General features: G+C 35.8%; 1 protein-coding gene across 1 annotated transcript; it reads left to right on the top strand.

Moving 5' to 3' along the window:
* Window positions 1-50: 50 nt before the first annotated feature.
* LOC131428692 (iron-sulfur cluster assembly 1 homolog, mitochondrial) lies at window positions 51-13,143 on the top strand. Its single transcript, XM_058592740.1, has 5 exons — window positions 51-280; window positions 341-394; window positions 452-527; window positions 5,247-5,321; window positions 12,969-13,143. Exons 1-5 carry the CDS (start codon window positions 200-202, stop codon window positions 13,070-13,072), a joined length of 390 nt encoding a protein of 129 aa, XP_058448723.1. The 5' UTR covers window positions 51-199; the 3' UTR covers window positions 13,073-13,143.
* The last annotated feature ends 10,307 nt before the right edge of the window (window positions 13,144-23,450 follow it).

Genomic DNA, 23,450 nt, shown 5'->3' with positions numbered 1-23,450 from the left:
ATTTCCACACGTGTACTGTTTGGAACAAAATGGGAAATGGATCATTCTGACAATTCTAAATCAGCTGATGGTGAATTTGACTTATTTATTTTTAAAAACTTCAAACATTGCGAAATGAGTCTTTCAACAAGTTCTCGAAAATTATAAAGTGATTCATTTGTGATTCTAGACATTATTGACACAAATAAACTGCAACGATATGGCATCGAAGGTAGTTGCTACTGCAACTGTAAGGGCGGTTAAAAAAAAGCTTCTGCCAACTAGAGCTGCTCTCATTTTGGTAAGGAATTAAATTTAAAACTGAATCAGAAATATTGATTTTTCTTTTAACAAAATACAGACACCCGCTGCTGTTTCAAGGATAAAGCATCTCTTGGCGGGCAAAAATGAATATGTAAGCTCAAATTATTCCATGTTTGAATATAGGTTAATTGTTTGTTTTATTACGCAGATAGGCCTCAAGGTAGGAGTTCGTCAGCGAGGTTGTAATGGACTATCTTACACGCTTGATTATGCCACAGTAAAAGGTAGGAAATGCCACAAATTGTGTTATATAATATTTTTCATAAGAAATGCGTGAATAATTACGACTTTAACTTCGGTATTTGTTTACATCCTAAAATAATAAGTATCTATCACCGATCGCAGGAAATCTGTGAAGCTTACTATATTTTATTTCAAAACCTATATTAAATATACTTAATATACGTCAAAGAAGACTTTTCGGTAAAATACATATACATCATTTTTTGTGATATGTTTCAAGATTATATTTTATATTTCACAAGTAAGTTTACATGGAGCTGATGCCTTCTTCAACCTAACTATAGATTCAAGCTAACGATTTTACTTTTTTCATTGGTAAAACGAACCAAGAAATTTTTAAATTCATTATTTTAACAAAATAATTCACTAGCCAAATTTGTTTCGATTTTTGATTTGTAATGTAGAATGAAAAAGCAATTTTGAATTATCAAATTTCCGGACCCCCTGAAAGAGTCCGGACCCAGGGAGATTCCTTCATTTCCCCCTCCCTTCTTGACGGCCCTGACCGTAGTAGAATAATACTGAATACTCTGTTCAGTAGAATCAAGCGAAGAAAGAATAACCCCTTTAATGTCGAATAAAAAAGTGATTTTTCAAGTCAGAGACATCTTCGTGCACGACCACGAGAATATTAATTTTTCTTAGCATCCCTCGATATATAGACAAAAAACGAACGCAGTAGGCGTGCAGTTCGATCGTGAAGAACTTTCAAAAAATACAAACACTGAGAAAGAATCTTTGGATTTTTTTAAAAAATGAAAAATTTAATATTTTTTCAAACTTCTTAGTTATTCCATCACGTGATACCACGAAAATCGTAAAGTTACAAGGAAACTAATAAATATTAAAGACAGTTGGAGAGTTGATCTTTAAAAAAGTTTGGCAAAGAAAAACTTTTTGTTGATTTTTGAAAAACGATGTTTTTCAAATGTTTATAGTAACCAGTGTGTCCGAGCAATCAATTATTATTCTTTAAACTGCGCTCAATGAGAAAGTTAGTAGAGCTAAATATGAGAAACAAAATCTAGAAAATAAATATTTCATGAGAATACGCCTTTTTAATAATTTAGTCTGGGTTCTCCATTGTCAAATTTATTGTGTTTGTAATCCTCATGAAAATTTGAATAACTTATTCTTTGACATTAAGACTATTCGAGAACTAAATCGACGAAAAATCACTGGTTTATGAAAACACACATTTTTCATAAATTATGTGTGGTTTTCCAGAAGCGTACTGTATTTAAGCAGCAAAGTACAGTATTGGTAATATAATTTACCGAAAATAATAAGGCAAGATTTTGAATTTCATTTGGATCCGACTTTCGGTTTCGGAATTACAGGGTGATATGCACCAAAACAGTGAAAATAATATCACTCATTTTTCTCGGAGATGGTTGATCCGATTTCCACAATCTAAGATTTTACGATAAGGCAAGTACAAACAATAGTAATCAAATGAGATAAAATGGAGCTCACTTTCTCACATATGATTGAATAGATTTTCACTGACTTAAATTCAAAAATATTATAAACTTTTTTAAATTGTAGTATTTCGAGAAATTTCTGCTGTAATTATAGGAGAAAATGAATAATATGAGAAAGGCATTATTACACCAATAGGTGGATTAAAAAAGGTTTTTTTTTTAATTTCTATTGATTACCTACAACTTCTTCTTAAATACAGTTTTTAAGACCTGTAGGTTTTGAGCTATGATTGTTTAAAAATAATATGGTTATGAAACACATACACCCTTTTCAAAAATTAGTCTTATGTGAAAAAAATCTCTAAGTAATATTTTATTTGCCATACCGATCAAACACGAAAAGATTGATGCAAATCAAAGGAGGTCGCACCATTTTTTGACGATTTGGCGTAGAATTGTTCATAACTGTTACGGTTCCGTTCCAAGGGGATAATTTTAGAAATGGAAAATAGTGTTTGAAGTAAAATTATACAAAGAATCTGAAAAGGCAACTCAAAATTTTAAAGCTTTAGCCAAAATAACCGAAATTTGAAAAAGTTTCGATTGAATTTCATAAACTTTTCATCATATTCTATATTGCTTGCACACTGCCGTTTCATATGGTGGTGGTGTAAGAAATGCACAGTGGGTTCGGTGGCGTTATCACAGACAGACAGGACACTCAAGTTATATTCTTCAATCATTTTAACGGTCATTTTGAATATTCCTGATGGCGCCACGTTACCCTATCAAAAACAGTCTGTCTGTCATCTAGACTCTGTTTTTTTTTTATTTACCAACAGAGTTTCCATTCATACAGAATTTTCTTTAATGTACAGATTTGTTGTTGTTGTTGTTGTCGTTTATTAGCGGCTTTAACCACGTTTGGGGCGTTCACCGCATATGTACAGATTTAAAACATATAGCCAAAACTATATACAGCATCGTGCCTACTTCTCATCCTCCAACGCAATACAAAATCGAATCAAATCGAGTTTTGTTACAATATTTACTTGCTTCTGGTCTGCCGCCACTTAATTTCGGGTGAAAATTACCAACACAATCAAAAACAGTCTAGATGAACAACGTTGAGAAAAATAAATGGTTACCTTCCAACATCGCTAAAAGAGTTAAATATATTATCGACGCAATCCGGTAACTTATTGTGACGATTCATTTTCACATATTATATAAATTATAAATTAACTAGTAAAAAATTTTTACATAACACAAGGGGTGTACCGATAGTAAATAGTTCGCGCAGTACAATATAGATGGAACTAGTGCATCACGAACATTTATTTTTATAATAATTTACTCATACTGTCATGTCTGTTAGTCTGTGGCGTTATATCGTGAGCTCAAATTACATTGGAAAAATGCCACGAATTTAGGCATTGGGTTTTGTAATAACAACAAGTTACACAATAAAATAAGTATTATAAGAATTTTGTCATTTTCTAAGATAACTGACGTTAATAATGCTATTAATGTTCAACTCTGTTTAGCTCAATGCATTGATGTTGCTTTAATGTGTAATATCATATAATAGATAGTACTTCAGATTGTAGCAAAACTAAAAATTTAGCTAACACGAGCTACTGAATGACATGAATACAAGCCAAGTATTATCGAACATTGAAATATATAACATTCATTGTCTAGCAAATGTCCAGTAAATTCTTATTTCAACCGTTTTTAATTCGATAATGAAATTCGACCGCGCTCTCTCATGCGGTGAATTACTTTTTGGTTCTGGTAAAGATACCGAAAATACTTGAATGTTTTGCTGGTTTTCAATCGTTCTCTAGGAGAATCTATGCTTGTTACCTAAGACAAGACTAGACAGCTGGCTTCTTACTCTTATTTTGTTTGCTTTCCATGTGCCCTGCTGAATTATTAATGATAATTGATTGCTAAGACAAGACCTGACAACTGGCTTCTTATTTTTTCCTTCCGAATCATCCTTCTCGTCATTTTCGCCCTGTGGAATAAATACCAGCGTATTGGCTACAGTGTAGCCATATTTACAGATTTTTTAATAACTATGCTAGGAAAAAAATATTACATTTAAATTTTTAGACTTTAGGTTTTTGATTTGAAATAAACCTAAAACATGTTTTGGTGAATGCATTTCTTTATTATATATTAATGCTTAAAACAATTAATTGAGCTTTGATGACAAAACACGAGATATCTCATGTTAAACGAAAAATCGAATCCATTGTTGACGTATTACCGGATCTTTTGGAAACCGGAAATAGTCAGGTTTGGATAGAAATGCTTAATGCGACCACAGTGTGGAACACAACAGTTCATTCTTCTCGTAAAACTAAACACACTTTCGAGTTTACACTCGAGATTTCAAAATTTATTTTTTCATATTAAAGTACAATCCTTCCGGTTAATTGTGGAATATAATTTCATTCAAGTGGCTGCCTCGGCTGGCCTTGCAGTACGCCATACGGTCGGTCCAGTTTTTTAGTACATTTTCGATTGCATGCAGCTTTATTTCAGTTATGGCTGCACGAATGTTGTCCTTCAAGGCTTGAATTGTCTCTGGCTTGTCCACATAACACTTATCGTTGACAGCCCCCCAAAGATAATAGTCTAACGGCGTCAAATCACAGCTCCGAGGCGGCCAAACGACATCCGAATTTCGACTGATAATTCGATCTTCGAAGACTGTATGCAGAAGATCGATCCTAGCGTTGGCTGTGTGGCATTGAGCGCCGTCTTGTTGCAACCAAATGGTGTTCAAGTCTTCCTCTTCAAGTAACGGGAAGAACCAATCGCTGATCATGGCGCGGTTGCGCTCGCCATTGACCGTGGCGGCGGCTCCTGCTTCATTTCCGAAGAAAAAATGCCCAATGATGCCGCACATTCCACCGTAAAATGTTCTTTTAGTTGACATGAGATATTTATTTGAAGCTTGAATTAAAGAAATATTTAAAAAAAACTAAGCATAGTCGATTTTAGCCTATTCCAAAAACCGTGAATTTTCATCTCCAAACCGGGAAAACCGAAAAATTTAATCGGCAATCGACTTACCACCCTGGCATTGCAGCTTGAAGATAGTTAATATTATTTCAAATTGTTTCAGACTTCTGATTCTCATTGAGTCACTAATGTTTTGTCGGAAATACATATTATAGTGATCTTTTTTTCTAGTTTCAACATATGTGCAGTATTTTGTTTCATCTTACGCCAACACTAAGCACCTTTTTCTACTTTCAGACAAAATGGACGAAGAAGTTGTACAAGATGGCGTGAAAGTGCTGATAGACAAAAAAGCTCAGTTATCATTGTTAGGTATGCTACATTCTTTACTGTTAGAAATTAAGCAAATAACTTTTTCATACAATGTTCTACACAATACGTTTTCAGTGTTTGTTCCTTCTCTTCCAATGTAAACAAATCAACACACGCAAGCTACATATTACGCTTTTTGTGTGATAATAGTCAATAAACCATCCGTCAACATCCGATCCACTTCGAAGGAGAGTTTCTGGTGATTCGGTGCTCACTGAGAATTGGTCATGACAGCAAACAAATCGTCTATTCATCTGGTGTTGAAATTATGGGGGACACTTTATGAAAAACCATTTTTTTTATTCCTTTATCGCCAAATGTATCTAAAAACATGATTACCAAATTTCAAAGTCGACCTTCGATTAACTTTGGAGATATAATAGTTCGGCTGAAAAGTTCGTATCGTTTAATAGAAACACACATTTTTGCCAAAATTCGTTTTTATTATTCAACATAATTGCCATCAGAGGCGATACAGCGATTATAGCGATCTTCCAACTTTTCGATACCATTTTTGTAGTACGATTTGTCCTTTGCCTCAAAATAGGCCTCAGTTTCAGTTCAGGCCTCAGATTACCTCTTCATTGCTTCTAAATTTTTAACCAGCGAGCATTCTCTTGAGGTCTGAGAACAGGAAAAAGTCACTGGGGGCCAAATCTGGAGAATACGGTAGATGAGGGAGCAATTCGAAGCCCAATTCGTTCAATTTCAGCATGGTTTTCATCGACTTGTGACACGGTGCATAGTCTTGATGAAACAAAACTTTTTTCTTCTTCAAATGAGGCCGTTTTTTGAAATTTCGTCCTTCAAACGCTCTAATAACGCTATATAATAGTCACTGTTGATGGTTTTTCCCTTTTCAAGGTAGTCGATGAAAATTATACCATGCGAATCCCAAAATACAGACGCCATAACCTTACCGGCCGATTGTTGAGTCTTTCCACGCTTTGGGCTCGGTTCATCGCGTGCAGTCCACTCAGCTGACTGTCGATTGGACTCTGGAGTGAAGTGATGGAGCCATGTTTCGTCCATTGTTATATATCGACGAAAAAAATCGGTTTTATTTCGATATAACAGCTCCAAACACTGCTCAAAATCATCAATTCGTTGTTGTTTTTGATCGATTGTGAGCTCACGCGGCACCCATTTTGCACAAAGCTTTCTCATCCAAATATTCGTGAATAATATGTCCAACACGTTCCTTTGATATCTTTAGGGTGTCAGCTATCTCGATCAACTTCACTTTACGGTCATTGAAAATCATTTTGTGGATTTTTTTCAAGTTTTCATCGGTAACAGCCTCTTCTGGACGTCCACTGCGTTCATCGTCTTCGGTGCTCATATGACCAGTACGAAATTTTGCAAACCACTTACGAATTGTTGCTTCACCCGGTGCAGAGTCTGGATAACACTCATCAAGCATTTTTTGGTATCGGCAGCACTTTTTTTCATCAAAAAGTAGTGTTTCATCAACACACGAAATTCCTTTTTTTCCATTTTTTCACAATAACAAAAGTAGCTTCACTCAAAATGCAATATCTCACAAACTAATAATCAGACAGCTGTCAAATTTATACACGTATCTTTTGAAGGTTGGTACCAACTGAAAATAGTATGGATTTGATTCTAGTGGCGCCCTCTCATAGAAACGATACGAACTTTTCAGCCGATCTGTTAGTTCAAAGTAGTGGTTCCCAAACTCACCCTGCCACTGCGCCAGCGAAGCGAAATGGCTGTCAGTGAACACGGAAAACAGACCGAAGCTATTCAGTACTGTAGGTGCATCGCGTTCACTCTGAAAGGTTTGCTTCACTTCCGGTGAAACTCTCAACGGGTGAGCACGTTGCATCGTGTTAGTCCGGAGAAAATTCGAGTATTTCGCAAGAAAGAAAGGATTTTCAGCCGTACGTTGACGATTCGACGCAGCCACACAGCGAGATTTTCGCTTGTAGTCAAGTGAAAATAAAGTCCATTGGACTATAAACGAAAATTAACTGGCAATATAGCCTTAGTTGCTGTGCTATCAATTCGGCGTCATCTCAAGTGAGGTGATGCCAACCAGAAAAGAAGAAGAAGAAAGAAAGGTTTGCTTTGATCAAATGTAAATAGCTTGCACGTGCGTCTTGATGCTTCGCGTGACACTTGTACTCTGGCAGCAACCATTGGTCTCACCATGCGTTATCCTGTTGTGTTGTTGGGACCACTTTGAGAATCACCTTGAAGCAAAGATATAGGGTAACAGAGGTATTTTGACCACATCATATATTTTGGCCCACCTAACAAACGATTTAATCGATGTTAAGTAACCCATGTTGCATCAATTTGAAGCTTATCACATTAAATTACCTATTGCAGTTGGGTTTTTCAAAGATATTACAACATTTGGTGGATATTTTTACAAAGTGGGCCAAAATAAAAACAATCCTAGAGTAGGCCAAAATACCTCTCTTACCCTACTCGGGATGGAACGGCCTATGATTTTTCATGTACCATTCAAATAGGACCCCTAGATGAACTGCAGATTAATGATTAGTTGAACCGAAACGTTCATACATGCCGGCAGTCAAGACGTTTCGTAACGGCGATGTTATGTGTTAATAAGAATGCATTCAACTAATGTTGACGGTGACAGTGACGAAGATTGACTGTGACGAACCGTCTGAATCTTACTTTATGCGCCTCAACTATGACAATCACCCTCATTCTTGTTTCGAACGCATACGAATAAACCATTCTTATTTTCACTCGAATTTAGAATATCTGGAAAAAAGTTCTTCCACTTTTCTTTTTCGATAAAGAGAATCACTTCCGGTGAAACCCTCAACGAGTGAACACGTCGTATCGTGTTAGTGCGGTGAAAATTCGAGTATTTCGCGAGAAAGAAAGGATTTTCATCCGTACTTCGGTGACTCCACGTTGTCACATAGCGAGGGTTTCACTTGTAGTCCAGTGAAAAGAAAGTCCATTGGACTATAAACGAAAGCTAACTGGCAATATAGCTAAATCGCTGTGCCATCAATCGGCGTCATCTCAAGTGAGGTGACGCCACCAGAAGTGAAGAAGAAGAAGAAGATAAAGAGAATCTCTTCGTATTGGGACATAGTTTTGCGAATATACGAATCGGTGACGCTTGAGGGAAGATCATGCACACGCACTTCTATAGCACTATCTTCCATATATACTGGAATGTTTTATTTAATGTTCTCGTGTTCCACATAGTGCACATTGTTATTGTCTTTTGCGAATTGAATTGCATCCAACTCTTTAAAAAACTGGATGTAAACAACATTATTCGTCTTATTGCATTGAAGTAAATGAACACGTTTAATGCCAATATGCATTTGCTCCTTAAGCAAACCTTCAAGTTCTCGTATCGAAGGTCGAATTTTGCACTGCCTGAAGTCAACAACAATTGTATTCTTTCGTGTCGGCGGTAGCTTTTGTTCGTTTGGTTCACTCATTTCGAGGTCGTTCTATTGTTCACTACACAATACTGTACTTGGATTCTTCCGTCCCGAACGTAAACGTAAACGAGATTTGAAAACAAACTGATTTCTCGTTTTTTGAGATGATCCAAGTTTAGAGCCAATTTTCGATTTTTGCGAAAGAAGTAAACCGATGACCTTCCAGATTATGCTGCAGCCGTGAGAACTACCAGTAATGTCAGAAGTATACGGCGGGTGCGACACTTGAGCGATTCCAAATATTATTGCGCGGCTTTTGCGACTTGAGGCCGATAATTGTCATGCAGGAGAATAACTTTATCATGTATTTGTTTGTATTTCTTCTCGTAATGCATGGCTCAAACGCAACAATTGCAACCTATACCGATCGCCCGTTAAAGTATCACCTGGTTGTAGCAGCTCATAGTACACAACACCCTTTGGCCCCACTAGATGCACAACATGACCTTCGAACCCTGAATATTTGGCTTTGATGTTGATGTTGAGGTCGATGGCAACAATTTACCGGACATAGCGTAGTATTTCTTCTTCTTGGGGTTATCATAGAATATTCATTTTTCATCTCCAGTAACAATTCGGTGTACAAAACCCTTTCTTTGTTGCCTTTGAATAAGCTACTCTCAGGTGCAAAATCGTAAGGCATCCAACTGCCTTGCTTTTGAATCATTCCCATGGATTTTAATCATACAGAAACTGCTTGTTGAGTCACTTCCAATGATTTCGCAAGCTGCTTCAACTGTTTGGCCTCGAATTTTTTTGTTGTCCAGAGTGAAACCTGTCTTCAACGCCGAAATCTTCATTCTTGGAACGTCGATACCTTCCCCTACATCAGTTCAGTTGGAGAATTATCACCGTAAACATCCACAAGCATTTGGGGGCTGTCCATAAAAGACGTCACGCCGCAAGGGGGAGGGGGGTGTTTCAGAAAACGACCTTTTGTGACAGGGGGAAGGGGGGGAGGTTTTTGGAATGTGACGTCCTCCAATATATTCAATGAGCGCATTTTTGAAATACCTAATTATATTACTGCTTTGCCCTATTTCCTGAAAAAATCTTCACAATAAACGTTTACATTCTATAGGAAACGTGTATTTGTTGATTTAAAAGCTTCTTCTTGTAAATTCGGAAATGAATGATGCAGGAAATCATTTCTGTTGTGATCAGCAAAAGTGCACGGAGAAGCGAGTAAATTAGCGAAATTACAAATTTTGCCTAATATGAGGAAAAAAGAAAAAGACGCCTTCAAACGGTTTAACTTAAGTTATGCACTGACATTTTTTTCAGTAATTTGATTTTCTAGCATTGATACACGGAAAGACCGAAATCAGCATTTTGGCGAAAAAATTAGTCGATTTTTTTAATTTTAGTTAGTTATTTTTTGAGACAGCTAAAAAAATCTTACTTTTGCTAATTTAGATTTTTTAATTCGCATTCCCTTAATAATAATAAAATATTTGTTGAAATGGCTATTTTTTAGTTGAATTCACCAATTCAACGTGTTGTCATTTCTTAGCTAAAGCACATTTCATTTCCATTCAACTAATTTTTTAGTTGAATTAGCGATATAAGACGTTGTTTTCAACCAACATAAATTGTTGAATTAACTTCTGCAATTTGCAGTTATACGGCGTACTGTCACCGAAAAAACGTTCACACCGTAATGACTACTAGCCACTAGATGGCACACTACTAACGAAAAGAATTTTTCTGTAGCGGTTGTTTTTTCTATATTGGCAGATATAAATACGATGTTGTATTGGAGAAAAAGACATAAATGAAACATAAACATAAATTTTTCTTCTAAAAGGCTGTTTTTTTCATTCGACTTCGCGACTCTCTCACTAAAAACATTGAGCACTCGGAAAAAAAAACGAATACAAGTAGTACACCGGACGGCGCTACCCGGAAGGTTGGAAGATACAAAAGACATCATTTGACATATACAATTAGAGTGCAATATTCGAAACTCACTTCACTTTCATTTCATTTTTGTTTTCTTTGTGCTGTCCTTCAGTAATGATGGTGATAGATAAATAGAAACAAATTTTCTGATTTTATTAATAAAATTAGTTGTCAATGAGAATTTCGTGTTGGATTGAAATATTGCTGGTTTCTGTCCAGGATATTCGCCAACTAAACACATTCTCTAAAAATAAGAGTTTTTTCCAGCAAAGTAAATTCTCAATTTTAACTAATTTCATAGTTATTTACGAAATTTTGTTGTTAAAATCAACTAATTCAAAAACAGTAATACGAATTAGGCGCAGTGCTAATTTCGGTCGTTCCGTGTAATAGTATATGATAAGAATTTCTCTTGTCTGATTCTGATGCAGTTTATTCAATTGTACTCCATTTGAAAAAGGGCGGGAGATCAAATGTTTCAGACGTAGATCATGTCATGTCTTATCTTGATCATATGTGATTTTCCTCCACCAACATCAAAGCTTATCGAATCATCCATTTACGCACCCTTTTCTCACCAGACGGCGCTTTTAGTGTAACGTGCTACATTACTTTTATACTGGGGAATCTAGATGTATTTTATATATGATATAATACTGTTATGAAAAAAAAGTCTAAGAAGAATCTATATAATTATCGCTGGCGATATAGCAACATTGCTATCCCAATTTGACATTTTATCGACTTATACAGCTGGTAAACGAGAATAAAAAAAAATCTATGTTTGAAGTACGTTTCCTCAAAGCCACCCTTTCACGTGACAAACAAAAACTATTGCATAACCGTCACGATTTTTTTTTCCAAGGAAATGTTTGTTGTTTATACGTTGCTACATATTCAAAGTTCTTATAGTTGTTAAGGTTAATGCACTTGAGGCAAATCTGTTGATTAATTTGATATATTATTTGCATGATTTGTACTTCGAACGATATCGTGTTAACGCGAAAATGTCTTATTTAAAACCACCCTCGAGTGATCATTCGATGCTCCAACTCTAGCCAACTCATTAGCTCATTAAATTGCAGTAATACTGGAATGACCTGAACTCATAAAAAAGTAAATATCCAAGGCGGGCAATTATAATTTTTTTACTACATCTTCGGTGAGTTCAACTAACCTGCAAATCGGTTTCAGAAGCAGCGTTGCCAGGTTGCCAGATTTGTCTGGCAAATGCCAGATTTTTCTCACTTCGGCAGACACTCAAACTAACCAGATCTTTTGCCAGATTTTCCCAGATTTTCCAAATTTTCAAATTTTCCTAGATATTGTCAGATTTCGCTAGATCTTTACTGTTTTCAGCCTCTATACGATAAATGGGGAGACCTTTTTTTTTGCTCACTGAAAGTAAAGCCCGGCAAAAATTTCCTTGTATATAGTAGACCCAGACAAATCCCGATAAATTTTTGAGTTTTGACAGATTTTTGGAAAAACGACCTGGCAACTCTATTCAGAAGCATCAATGAGCGTAGTTACTCAACACCATTTATGTAGAGAAAACATCGTCTCAACATCGTAGTGTCAAGCAATCAGCAGATGAGCGGTGAGTGCACGTCAAATATTAGAACCCACTGAGAAACGATTTGTGAATTGTGATTTGATGTGTTTGTACATCAACACATTGAATCAGATTCTTATGACACTGTCTCGCTTGTATTCCCCATCCACCAGAGTTGCCATGGGCGGCCAACGTTCGAATCGATGCCATTTCAATCGTATTCTCAGAACATGTTCTCGTTTGCCGAAAAACGCATTCGGTTCAGTAGCCAGTTGGTTTTAGCTCGAGACATGAAATTCAATCGCTACGGTTCGACTTTTATTTCCGTACATTAATGCTCGTGCTCGTGAAATCTTTGTAGTTATGCCCAAATACTTACAAATTGATCCCTCAGCGATTGAAAGTTTGTAAACAGAGAATCGAATGATAGATTTTAGTTTTTAATAATTATGAATCATCATCGTAAATAATTTAGTTATCTAGATTATTTATTACCTAAGGGGTTTCAGTTCGTGATATGCAATATAAATATATATTATATGAAAGTATGAAAAAGACCTAATACCAGTGAATGAGACAAATCATGTTTTTATGATATGTTGCACACTATTAAATGTTCATATGTAACATTTGATATCAGATCAAATATAACTCGAAATACTATTATACTAAATTTGATAAGTGCTTTATCAATATTTTGCTTTCAACATTGTTTTCATTTTGTAGGTACTGAAATGGATTATGTGGAAACTAAATTGTCGGCAGAATTTGTGTTTAATAATCCCAACATTAAAGGAACATGTGGATGTGGAGAATCTTTTAGTATTTAAGTTTTTTGTATAGTAATTTGAACTGAGTAGTAAAATAAATTTACTTCGGAGAACTTAGCTTGTCGATCTTAGGTATACGTTTTTGCTTTGCTTATGATAAGCTAAAAAACGCTGTATGTGTGTAGTTTATTCAATCAGACCATCGTTTTTATTGAAATTTAAATTACGTAGGACAATTACTAGAAATACCGTTCAACCAAATGTAGATACAAAATATGTTATATAAGAATAAAATATATTCAGCGAATTTTCACATTATTTTAATGATTTTATCTATTGTTTCACGCTCATGTAATCAATCCCTGTACAATATTGTGTGGCCTAACTATTATTTTTATAATTGAAAAAAAGCGGATTAGTAAACCATTTCCTTCTAAATAACATTTTGGTTTGTTTGGTGTTATGTTTGTTTATCGAGATAGTTTTACTCTTACGTATGTAAAAAAGATATAGAATTAGGAAAACCGACTGTTGATTGGAGCCTCGAGGACCCCTAGAGTTATATACAATTCGATTCAGCTTGATGAGAGCGGAAAATGTCTGTATGTGCCCCGTTCAAATATTTTTTATCCGCTCAGTTTTCTCAAAGACGTCAGAACCGACTTCAACAAAATCAGGCTTGTTTGAAATCTCTATTAAATAATTCATCAATTCATTCATGCAATTCGAAGATCAAATAGATGACACTTCCCGTTCCGGTTTTGGAATATTGCAACCTAGTATGAGCATCATCAAGTCGAATTATCGATTCGATTTTCTGCGATAATTGTCAACGTGCGATTCTCTCTTGGTAAATTCCACACAGCACCGATCATTATCAGACTGTAAATTTTTTTAAGGGCTGAGGACAGTACCGTAAAGTGGTAGGTTTTTTGCTATTTTCCCGTTTCAAATTAAATTTTCTTGGAAACGGTGCAGAATATAGAAAAACCCAGCTAACAATGTCTTCGAAATTTAGTTGAGAATATTCTGTAAAATTTTCAGAATGATTTATTGAGTTTAGCGGTCGTGTTGTATTTTTTTCTGACTGAAGAACTGCTGAAAATTGGAACGCTCGGAAATGCATACCACTACTTGTTCATCGAATATCTCGGCTCTGAAGGCTTATATCATAAATCTACCGTGACAAAGTCTAGATAATTTAGTTTAGATGCGATTAGTACATAAAAACATATATGTTATCGCGATAAAATTAAAGTCTTGTATTTTTCTGTGAAACAAAGTCAGTTTCAATGCATCCGCCAGTTTTTTCGCTAGTTAGGTTTCCAAGCTCAACTTCTTTTTGTCATATTCAACTAATTTTAATTTACCTTATGATCAAAAAAGAACCGGAACACCAAACAAAAACTAATCGTACGATATGCGTCAAAATTTGACAGAATGTGTATAAAAGTTTTGCCAACGTTGAGAGAATATAAGTTTGCCGATTGGACAAGCGCGGGAATTTTAAAATGAAAATTCCGGTTCTTTTTTGATCATAAGGTATAAGCTATCGTTACTTTTTTAAAACATATATTTAATCACTGCAATACTTTTAGATACTAGCATAAATGAAATAAACCTAGATTCCCCAGTGTAATAGTAATGTAGTTGAGTAAATGCTCCTAAAATGCATATACAAAGTTGCCTGCGCATTAAACACAACCACAGTAGCTAATGAAAAAAAGTATTTAAAGTCGATTGTTTGAATTGTGCAACTTTCCCCTCTTTCATTACTAGAAATTTAAACGATGCGCCTAGACTAAATTACAGATTAGTTACATTAAACATTCTGAAACGCAATTAAATATTATGAAATAAGCAGTATAGTTCTTTATAATAAAATAATATTGGCTCTGAAAAGAACTTTTTATGTAAGCGTTCGTGATGAAGAGTGACGAGTTGAGTTAGTTCCGCACGCAGACTCTGAATTCTGAACCCATATTCCGGAACTAAGCTCTGAAACTCTAAATTCTAAACCTATATTGCGGAACTAACTTGTTTGATTTGAATCCAAATTTTGGTCTAGTCAAATGAAAGAAATATTTGTTCCGGCTGATTTTATTTTTGAAACAAACAAACTATTTATCAGATGTCTGCCCAAATACAAATAATAATACCCCTAAGTCCCATACAAACGAACCGCCAATGTTTGGTTCACAGCCTGAACAAGTAAGCCTAGCAAATTACTCCCTTTCGTTGCGATAGTTTGAAAATGTGAAAGGAGATCGTTTCTGGCAACGCTTTATGCTAGTTGCTACGGCGCAAAACAAGTTTGTTTGTTTATGTTTTCCGTTGTTGTATTGCAACAAATTCAAAGATACACTCCAGTTAATTGATGAATGAAGAATTGCGATATTTTTTGGCCGTGATGGGACTTTATTTCATAGACGGGCCTTGGTGTGGAACATGGGTACGATTCGTATACGTACCACGGAAACAGCGATTAGCGCTCTACACGATAAAATAAAAGTTAAAAGAGAAACAAATGCAAGCTGTGTATGCGTTTTCCCAACAGTCACTCATATATGCGTGACCCAGACAAATTGATTATAGCCCGAACGGTGGCAGACACAACAGTTTTTCTTTCATGATGGATAAACCTATTAATTGATTATTTTCTATTAGTATTATGACGTAAAGGTTCCCCGCATTTAGCAGATGTTGGAAAAATTCCTACTCCTCTGACGGGAGTGATTTGCAATGTGAAGAACGGATGGCTACCATAACGATTCGGTGAACAGTTCCGAGACATTCTAACATAAAGGGTGATTTTTTAAGAGCTTGAGAACTTTTTTAAACAATAAAACGCATAAAATTTGCAAAATCTCATCGGTTCTTTATTTTAAACGTTAGATTGGTACATGACATTTACTTTTTGAAGATAATTTCATCTGCCACAACGTCGAATTTTCAGTGAATGGGCCCTAGAAAAGTTGGCAGAAAATCCGCTTTTTTATCGACAAATTTTGTTCAGCGATGAGGCTCATTTCTGGTTGAATGGCTACGTAAATAAGCAAAATTGCCGCATTTGGAGTGAAGAGCAACCAGAAGCCGTTCAAGAACTGCCCATGCATCCCGAAAAATGCACTGTTTGGTGTGGTTTGTACGCTGGTGGAATCATTGGACCGTATTTTTTCAAAGATGCTGTTGGACGCAACGTTACAGTGAATGGCGATCGCTATCGTTCGATGCTAACAAACTTTTTGTTGCCAAAAATGGAAGAACTGAACTTGGTTGACATGTGGTTTCAACAAGATGGCGCTACATGCCACACAGCTCGCGATTCTATGGCCATTTTGAGGGAAAACTTCGGAGAACAATTCATCTCAAGAAATGGACCGGTAAGTTGGCCACCAAGATCATGCGATTTGACGCCTTTAGACTATTTTTTGTGGGGCTACGTCAAGTCTAAAGTCTACAGAAATAAGCCAGTAACTATTCCAGCTTTGGAAGACAACATTTCCGAAGAAATTCGGGCTATTCCGGCCGAAATGCTCGAAAAAGTTGCCCAAAATTGGACTTTCCGAATGGACCACCTAAGACGCAGCCGCGGTCAACATTTAAATGAAATTATCTTCAAAAAGTAAATGTCATGTACCAATCTAACGTTTAAAATAAAGAACCGATGAGATTTTGCAAATTTTATGCGTTTTATTGTTTAAAAAAGTTCTCAAGCTCTTAAAAAATCACCCTTTATAATACCGAGCAATTTCCGAAAAGCCAAGGAGCAAATTTCTGAAAAGCCAAGGAGGACAAAAAACAAAATCCGATATGGAATAACCATATCTCATACACAACAACATAGTTCAAGTTTATTTTTCTCTACAATAAACAGTAACTATGGTGAACTTGTTCTTACCCTTCAGTGTTGCTAGTTTTATAGAAAACTCGTTAAAGTACATTGTCACTCTGACAGTGTATCATGACAGTGTACCGCACGATGCAAAATGTGTCCTTGAAAATTTGTCGAAGTACTCCGTATTATAATTTGTATTTGGTCTGCCAACGTTGAGAATGTGTTATCGGCAATGTCTATGCTGATTCAATCCTGCTATACCTTTATATCAACAAAAAAAATTGGTTCAATTTATCTGAACTGAATCTGAACTAAATGACAGTTAAACTTGCAATCATCTTCCTTGCACATTAAACGCATTGTTTCTTCGCCCACCAGACAGCAATTTTAATGCGGCAACAGCAATCGACTATAAAAAGAAATGCCAGCTGGAAGTTTACAATCGTGGGAGCAATCGACACGAAGGAAAGTGGAACGCACGATGTTTAATGGACGGGTGGCAAGATTGTCTATGTGGGAGTGCGGTAATTTTTTTGTAGAAACATGAAGATATGGGGAAAAAGATTGTAGACATCGAGCTTTTCAGGATAATCTGTCGAATCACGTCCAATTGCTATTACAGAGAACAATGTATTTCGTATTTTCCAAGACGGAAATACTTGATAACTTAGAGAAATTCAACTGCATACCAGAAAACGCCATAGGCTATCAAATATAATTTTGAGCCCTGTGAATCCCGGCGCCATACTCTATTTAGCGCGAGAAAATAATTAGCGGCCTTTACACGAGTCATTAAAAATGTCATTACTAAAAAATAATATCATTTTAATGAACGTGTAATGGTGCACTAATGACGAGATTTCTAAAAAATTTGAAATACATCATTAGCGGCCCTTACACGAGCATTAAAAATGTCATTTTAAATGATGTCATTTAAATTATGTAATTCAAATTTGTTAGAAATTTCGTCATTAGTGCACCACTACACGTTCATTAAAATGATATTTTTTTTACTAATGACATTTTTAATGACTCGTGTAAGGGCCGCTATTGAACAATCCAATCAGCGTGGTCACCACGAGATAGCGTTATGGTGATTGTTTTGACATATCCCATGTATTTAGAGAAATTTTTGAAGAATTTTTCAATTTACTTGAGTTTGAAAGAATGCAGATGGCAAAACCTTACAAATATGGGTAAGAAAAACGATTATTCACGTGTTGTCATCAAACATATGATTTCAAATTGTCGTATACTCTTGACAATCTCGGATGAAATTTGAAATTTTCAAATCGCATACAGATTTGATTTAGATGATAAAACATGAGTAAATAGACTAGCCATAAAACTTTTGATCATAATGTATCAATTAATGTCAAAATCCAACCCAAAAAACAAAGAATATCTCAGATATGAAAACAGTACCCAACCTCACTTCTTCGAATTTGGTATTTCATGTTACGATTTCTCCGTAAATATCAATCAAACATACCACGGAAAGTTACTGAATCATTAAAGATCGATTTTTTTACCAAATTATCACACGTTTTTGTATGTTAGTATTCGATTCATAAGAAAAAAAAATAAAAACCCTGCATTTTGTTCGAATCTTCAAGCAAAATCTGAAAATTATCACCATCGCTTAGTTCAAAGCTCGCCACTCGGACAGCGCAGCGATCGCGAAAGAGTTGGTTGGATTCTTCAATTACTTAGTCATCATTTAAAATGACATTTTTAATGCTCGTGTAAGGGTCGCTATTAACATAGCCAAAATCCATAGATGCCAGGTGTCTGTACATCCGAAAATAAATCTGCAGTCAACAAGTATGTCTTTCTGGCAGCCATTTCTCTGATACGATACGCTAAACTGATTTGGCGAGCAAAAAAAATACAAAAAGATCACGACAATTTGAAAAGTCTCAGTATAAAGTCTGCGAAAAACTCGATCTGGATTCTCTGCCAAAATCGCTCTATCTCACAACCAGTGTTAATTCTACATCGCGAGTGAAACGAGTCAGTCCTGTATGCTGTGGCCAGATTTTTCTCGCTTCGCCTTAAACTAACCAGACCTTTTTCCAGATTTTATAAATTTTACTAGTTTTTGTCTATCTGACTATATATTTACGCTTTTGGCCTCTAGACGATAGATGGTGAGATCCCTTTTTTACTGACGGATAATAAAGCCCGGTCCCAAATTTTCTTGTATATAGTAGACCCAGACAAATCCAGATAAATTATTGATTCAGGGACAGATTTTTGAAAAAATGACCGGGCATCTCTGCCTGTACGATTCAAAAAATATTCGAAAAGGCCTTTTACTCGAGAGCCCTTCACTGAAATTGTCAGCAGGAATGCCAGGTTCACAGATTAATCTGTATTTCACAGATTTTCAATTTTCTGCACAGATTTAAAAAATGACAGATTTTCACAGATTTATAAAATCGATCACAGATTTCTGAAATCGATCACAGATGACCTCCGAAAAGTTTTCAATTTGCTGAGGAAAATTGAGAGAAAATAAAAATCCAATAGAGCGGTTGGAAGTAGCGAGATCCATTTGTTTTGCCCATCAAAATTATTCCTATCAGCTATTATGTATGTTCGAGTCAATCGAGAAAAACGCGGCCAACTAGACCCATTTATCGGTATTTACATCCGAGCACAAAATAAGCATATGGTTGACATGATGAATTCAAGTAAGTACGTGACACATAAAAAATATATGACAACAGCGATAATTCTGACATACAGACAATTTCATATTCAATCATGATCCGATGGTTGTTAAGAACATCACGTAAACTCCGATGACGAAGCCATTTTTGGTATCTACGTAATTTTTTACGTAAAATTAACGTGTGGATTTTTTGAGTGTTCGATTTCAAAAATAATCGAAACGGCCTTTTACTCGTGCCCCACTTAGAAAAAACGTTCAACGGTGGTCCAATACGTTGGATCATTGGTCCAATGAAAGTCCAATCAATCGTTCAACGGGGGGCCAACACGGGACCTTCGTTTGCCGATTTTGAAACAGACCGTTGAACCGAATGCCATTTTTTTCGTTCAACAAATCCGGCAGACAGAGGTCCATTGTTGAGCCATTTTTAGCATGAGGAGTTGGAGCCCCGTTGGACTAGTTTTACTGCAGAATTTCTGAAGTTTTTTCCACTTATTTGTTTGCACTAACAATACATACCTGCACAATACTTCTACTTCACGTAGAATAACAACAAAAAAAAACGATTTTTTATTATAGAGGTTTTAATCTTGAAGTCATTCGCCTCTTCGGATCAGAAAAACTTTCTGACCCTATGTGCGGGGTTGGGAACCGAACCCAGGCGGGCTGCGTGAAAGGCATAGACTTACCCATCACACTATACCCGTCCCCTAATAACAACAAATTTTCTTTCTATGTAAAGGTAACACTTAATTTTCACACTATTTTTGCAAGACAAAAAACAACAACAAACCGTTCCAGCAAATTGAACGAATATTTCGTGCAATATGTCGTTCAACAAGCGCTCAAAAACCAACAAAATTGAACGGCCTGGCATCCGTGATTGTCAATCGAGGAAAAAGCTGCCAACTAAACCCCTTTATCGGTATTCATACCGATGTTTGTACTCGATACAGTTATACAGATATGATCTCTTGAAATACCGATAAAATTCAGATATTTTTTTGTGAACATGGCGCCCTCAGACGAGTCCGCATCGAATCTCCTACATAGAAGTAGGGGAGAGAAATGTCAAATTCGTGCGCACCAATATAGCAGCACTGCACACCCATACAGTTGATATGGTAGGTTAAATGGGTCTGATAATGTTGAACCAGGTGTTGCGACGTGTCTTGGTGTCGTTTCAAAGGTTACAATATTACACGAAAAAATGCATAATTTCACATCAAAATCATATACAGTATTCAGTCAAGATGATGTAATGTACTCAATGCGTTGTTTCGATGTAATTACGTGTGATTTATCTGCAATAGTTCTAAAAAAAACAATGTAATGACATTTTCATATGGTTGGTTCTAAATTCCTTATTCAATTTCAATACAGATCATTGAGGTTTCTATCGACGACACGACCAGGCACTTCGAAGGACAATCAGAATAAAAAGTGATCGTGAGCGATTTACCGTCAGTTACCAGAAATATTGAGATCCCTTGATAATGATAAAAATAATGTTCTTGAGCAACAAGTTGCTTCGAACTAGTTACCTAGGAGTCCCACAATATATAAACAAACCATTTGAAGAAGTTCTATAAATTTAAATGTTTCATCAGCGCAACTCATTAATTATTCTGAAGAAATAAACAATTCAAGGACAATGAATCGACGAAGAATGCTATTGGCGGTAGAGAAAAATATTTCTACTGAAAAAAGGAAATAGTATGAACGATTTGGAACAAATAAAGAAGTGGCGAATTAATAATGATTTGGCGAACAATTGAAATCGTTTTACTTCAGTCATTAGTCATTAGAAAATAACAAATATAAATTCTGTATTTGTACCGATGACGTGCTTCTCTGGAAAGAATTAAAAAATAAAGCCAAACCTTACAGTACTTTTGATTCGCTTTATAATTTATGTGTACTAAATTATGATTATTGGACAGACGACTTCAAACTTCACCACATTTCAAAAACTTATTAACAAAGCAGATAGCACAGACTAACAGACAGGACACTCAAATTAGTTTCTTCAATCATTTTAACGATCGTTTCGAATATTCCTTTAGTTGGGCAGTACACGCATATGTCATGATGTCGCCACGTTACCCTATCAAAAACATCATGTCTGTCATCTAGACTGTGTTTTTTTTTTTTCATTTACCAACAGAGTTGCCATTCATACAGAATTACCTGTAATGTATTGATTTGTATACGTCCATGCGAATTTCATAATTTAATACATATTGCTAAAACTATATACATAATTGTGCCTATTTCTCATCCTCCAACGCAATACAAAATCGAACCCGTTTTATTACAATATTTACTTGCTTCTGGTCTACCGCCACTAAATTTCGGATGAAAATTACCAACACAATAAAAAATAATCTAGATGAGTAACGTTGAGACAAATAAATGGTTACCTTCCAACATCGCTAAAAAAGTTAAATATGTTATCAACGTAATCCAATAATTTATTGTGATGATTCATTTTCAAATATTATGATGAAATCAGGCATCCCTGCAAGCAGCTGATCGGTGTTGACAAACGAGGGGAAACTAACTAGTAAAGAAAACTTTCACATAACACAAGGGGTGTACCGATAGTAAATAGTTCGCGCAGTACAATATAGGTGGAACTAGTGCATCACGAAAAAATATTTTTATAAGAATTTACTCATACTGTCATGTCTGTTAGTCTGTGCAGATAGTCTTGATAAATCTAATTCGTTAAAACGTAACCTGATACCGACAATACATTGAAACTATCTTGGCCACATACGGCAATCTGATTGCGCTGGGTTCAAAAGACATTTTTCGCATGTTCGAGCCCCAACCAGCGCTCAAGAAAGCCTCTATCTGATTAAACTGATCGATCTACGGCTCTAACAGGTGATGAAACTGAAGAACTTGCAACTAATCCCTTCGAGGTAATTAGTATATGTTTACATTTCTCAAGTCTTCAATATGCAGTAATCAAGGTGATATAACTGTTATTCAAAATCAATAAATCATCATTTTGTGTTGCCAGTTTCAATAGTTTTTCCAACGATTTCATTTTGACATTACCAGTTACTGAGGGGTAGTTAAATTTGCGATACAGTTTCGATAGACGAGTGGCAGGTCGTGTCGTCGTTTCTATGCCTGGTGAAAAATGGGTGGCCAATTCGTTTCTTGATAAAAAAAAAAGACAATATGTAAGAACAATTCACCCGTGGCATCAGGCGACTATCACCGGCATGGAACGGTCACGGGACAACAACATTAATTGTAAGCTTTTCTATGGAGGCACACAGCGTCAAGTTCATGGAACATTTTGACGTCCAGTAAGTGAGTAATATCCGGCTAAAAAAATTATTAAATGAATCTTGACATCGACCGAAGTTAATTGATCGTCTGAATCGTGTTTAATACTGGCGTTTTCTGATGAAAACAAACCAATCTCATTAGGCTCTCTGACAGCTCACTGACAACCACAAATGCAAATGAGATTGGTTTGTTTTCATCAGGAAAAGAATGCATTAAACACAGTTCAGACGATCAATCAACTTCGGTCGACGTCCAGATTGGTTTATTAATTTTATTTAGCCGAATATTGCTCACGTATCCGACGTTAAAAAGTTCCGTGAACTTGACGTGTTGTTGTTCCGTAATCGTTCCATTCAGGTGATAGCCGCTTGATGCTGCGTGTGAATCGCTTTTACATATTGTTTTGTTTTCATCAGGAAACGTGTTGGCCACCAATTTTTCAGTAGGGCCACCGTTCATTTTTCACCGGGCATAGAAACCTCAATTGGCATTTGTGGTTGTAAGTGAACTGTCAAAAAGCCTAATTGATTTACCGATATATACTACAAATTTCTCTCCTGAAAAATACAGACACAATGTGAACAACCCTGAATTCAATCGTCTCGAAATGACAC

This window comes from Malaya genurostris, chromosome 2 (assembly GCF_030247185.1).
Source record: "Malaya genurostris strain Urasoe2022 chromosome 2, Malgen_1.1, whole genome shotgun sequence".
Lineage (NCBI taxonomy): Eukaryota > Metazoa > Arthropoda > Insecta > Diptera > Culicidae > Malaya > Malaya genurostris.
This window is presented reverse-complemented; position numbering and strand designations above follow the sequence as displayed.

Excerpts from the sequence above, each read along its gene's own strand:
- LOC131428692 (XM_058592740.1), top strand. The coding sequence starts at position 200 with ATGGCATCGAAGGTAGTTGCTACTGCAACTGTAAGGGCGGTTAAAAAA. Across the intron at positions 395-451 it reads TGGCGGGCAAAAATGAATAT|ATAGGCCTCAAGGTAGGAGT; the intron begins GTAAGCTCAAAT and ends TTTATTACGCAG. Across the intron at positions 5,322-12,968 it reads AGCTCAGTTATCATTGTTAG|GTACTGAAATGGATTATGTG; the intron begins GTATGCTACATT and ends TTCATTTTGTAG.